The 3,023-nt window shown below is 44.4% G+C and overlaps 1 protein-coding gene across 1 annotated transcript; it reads left to right on the top strand.

Moving 5' to 3' along the window:
• Positions 1-1,225: 1,225 nt before the first annotated feature.
• LOC118575200 (speckle-type POZ protein-like) lies at positions 1,226-2,131 on the top strand. Its single transcript, XM_036175849.1, has one exon. The coding sequence runs from the start codon at positions 1,226-1,228 to the stop codon at positions 2,129-2,131; it is 906 nt and encodes a 301-aa protein (XP_036031742.1).
• The last annotated feature ends 892 nt before the right edge of the window (positions 2,132-3,023 follow it).

Genomic DNA, 3,023 nt, shown 5'->3' on the forward strand with positions numbered 1-3,023 from the left:
CTGCCACTTTCAGAGTTGCTGCCTGGCTCTGCTTCTTGACCACCATACACGAATTCTTCCATGCAGATCTCCAAGTTGTGAACATTGAGACCCCTGACAGGTTAAGGAAGCACCTCTTTCCCCATCATGTTAATGGGAGGATTTAGTGTAAAACCCTGAGAAGAGGAAATAGCAGCTGTGTAGGAATGGACACCATCCCTATTTTATTTAAGATGAACTGCAATAAGCAAAATACACTTGTGGTGGGTTTTGTTGGTTCCCAACTTAGCAAGAGGTGGAATTAACTAAAACTCTAAACTAGAGGTCACAACAGTGAGAAGTGTTTTGCTTCATTTGCTGTAGGTAGATCTATTTCAAGGACAGACTTTGGGAATAAAAAGAAACAAACATCTAATCCTGGCCTCAAGGCCTGAAGACACAGTCACATTTAATCCAGATCTTGAGATTGGAAGACACACCCTAAATTGGGCCACACCCTCTGCCTATGAAAGGACTTGGAAGCAGGAACCTCTTGCTATTTGCCTGCTTGCCCTCACCTTGCAAGTCCATTTCTTCTCTGGCAATAGAGAATATTTGGAACACCAGCAAATACTGAAGACCAGCGGGACACATCCAATGTGCTAGACTGAGTAAGTACTGGAATCTTGGTCTTTCCCTTCAGAGGTAATGTGGGATGAGCAGGACTGCAGCCCAAAGTCACTATGATAAATCCCCTTTGATGATATATAGAGAGATTCCTTGTATATATTCTGTTCCTCTAGAGAACCCAAGTGCAACATTTTGGATATGAATTAATAGAATGAATGATCAAAACTATTCAAAAGGTGTGTATAATTGTCAAAGCAAGTTACCTGTTGACCTAAGATTCAATCTCAAAAATAAGGGAGTGGTGAATGTGGATCTAGTAGCCTAGACTGTGTTCTCTGAAATTAGCATTGAAATCTGGATAGAAAATATCAGAGACCCAAGTTTCCAGCCTCGTAGAAGAGGGCACAGATGAGAAACAAACACTGAAAATCAAATCCTGTCTGTTACTGTGTCTCACAGGGTGAAGAGGAAACAGTTGCCAGTTCTTCATTTTGGATCCAGTAGAACCTTCAAAGCACTACCTGCAGGAGAAATGGCAAGAGTTGAGATAGCCCAGAGATGGGACCACACAGAAATCAGTGTTCAGGATTTCTCTTATAGGTGGACCATCAGCAACTTCCCTGATATCACTGAGGAAATGCTGCAAAGCATTAGAAGCCCAACTTTCTCAATAGGAGCCCATGACAAATGGTGTTTGAGAGTAAACCCGAACAGAGTGGATGAAGAAAGTGCAGATCACCTGTCAGTTTACCTAGTGTTGCTCAGCTGTCTAAAGAGTCATATTTGGGCAAAGTTCCAGTTCTGGATCATAAGTGCTGAAGGAGAGAAAACGAAAGTCAAGAAGAGCCCAAGAGCCTTTATGTTTGTGCCAGGTCAGGACTGGGGTTACAAACAATTCATTCTTCGAGATTTTCTCTTGTCCCACGCATTTTGGCTTCTCCCAGAGGACCAGCTCACCCTCGTCTGCAAGGTGAGTGTGGTCCAGGGCTCTTTGAGCCTCTCTGACCAGAACAAGAAGCCGGGAATTCTGGTTCCCAGATGCACATTGGCAGATGACTTAGGAGAGCTGTGGGAAAATTCCCGATTCACGGACTGCTGCCTAGTGGTAGCTGGCCAGGAATTCCGGGCTCACAAGGCCATCTTAGCAGCTCGCTCTCTGGTTTTCAGAGCCATGTTTCAACATGACATGGAGGAGAGCAGAAAGAATCGTGTTGAGATTCCTGACCTAGAGACACAAGTCTTCAAGGTAACGCTGGACTTCATTTACACGGGAACAGCACCAGACCTGGACAGCATGGCAGCTGCTGTGCTGGCAGCTGCTGACAAGTATGGTCTGGAGCGTTTGAAGATCATGTGTGAGGATACCCTCTGCAGGAACCTCTCTGTGAAGAATGCTGCCCACACTCTCTTCCTGGCTGACCTCCACAGCTCAGGGCAGCTGAAAACCCAGACTCTGGATTTCATTACAGCCCATGCTTCTGAGGTCTCTGAAACCTCAGACTGGAAGACAATGGTGGGCTCATATCCCCACTTAGTGGTTTAAGCTCATGGTTCCATGTCAGCTTGCTGTCCTTTCCTGGAGCACCCTATTAAATGCTTGAAGCGATCCTAGGACTTGGCAAACCTTGTCCTACACTTGTCTCCCAGGAGCAGCAGTCATGGTGTTACCACTGATACCTACACAGCCTCTACCCTGTTGTTATACTGGTTTGATTTTTGTTTAAGGAATTAGAATCTGAAATTCATTTTAACTGCTGACAAAAAGCATGTTACTACAGGGCTTCTTTGGAGAAACCTATCTGGATTGGACTGAGCAGAAGATAAGGTCAAGGACTCAGAAAGGAGAAAATGAACATGAATGTTTGATTACAAGAGAAGCAAAGAGAAGGAAGAAAGTTTTTCTCCATACTCTGTGTTTGGGACAGGACAGATGACTCAGTTGCCAAAAGCAATTGTTGCAGGGGACCTTTTGTTCAGTCCTCCTCTTTTCTCCATGGGCACATCCATATCAAATATATAAAATACCCAAATAAAATATCAAATGAATAAAAAGTGTAAAATCAGCTTATGGATTCCAGTGGTGTTTCATGTTGAAGATGGCCATTTTAGTCCATCTAGCTGTGCTCAGCTGTGGTAGTTGGTGCAGTGTCTTCACACACACACACACACACAAATCAATGAGACACTAAATAATGAATTCTGTTACACTCAGAGATTGGTGCCTAGTCCAATGGACATCAGTTGGGATCTCTCCAAAAGCTGTTGGGAGCAGTTCCTGAGATTCATAGCCAAACATTGAGCACAACTCAGTGAACCTCAAGGAAGAGGGGAAGGCAGAGTTGTAGGAGGCATCAAAGACACAAGGGGTACAGAAATCACAGGGTCAACTAAACAGGGTTCATAGGGGCTCACAGACACTGAAGAGGCAATCAGAA

The sequence above is a fragment of the Onychomys torridus genome, unplaced genomic scaffold, assembly GCF_903995425.1.
Source record: "Onychomys torridus unplaced genomic scaffold, mOncTor1.1, whole genome shotgun sequence".
In the NCBI taxonomy this organism is placed as follows: Eukaryota; Metazoa; Chordata; class Mammalia; order Rodentia; family Cricetidae; genus Onychomys; species Onychomys torridus.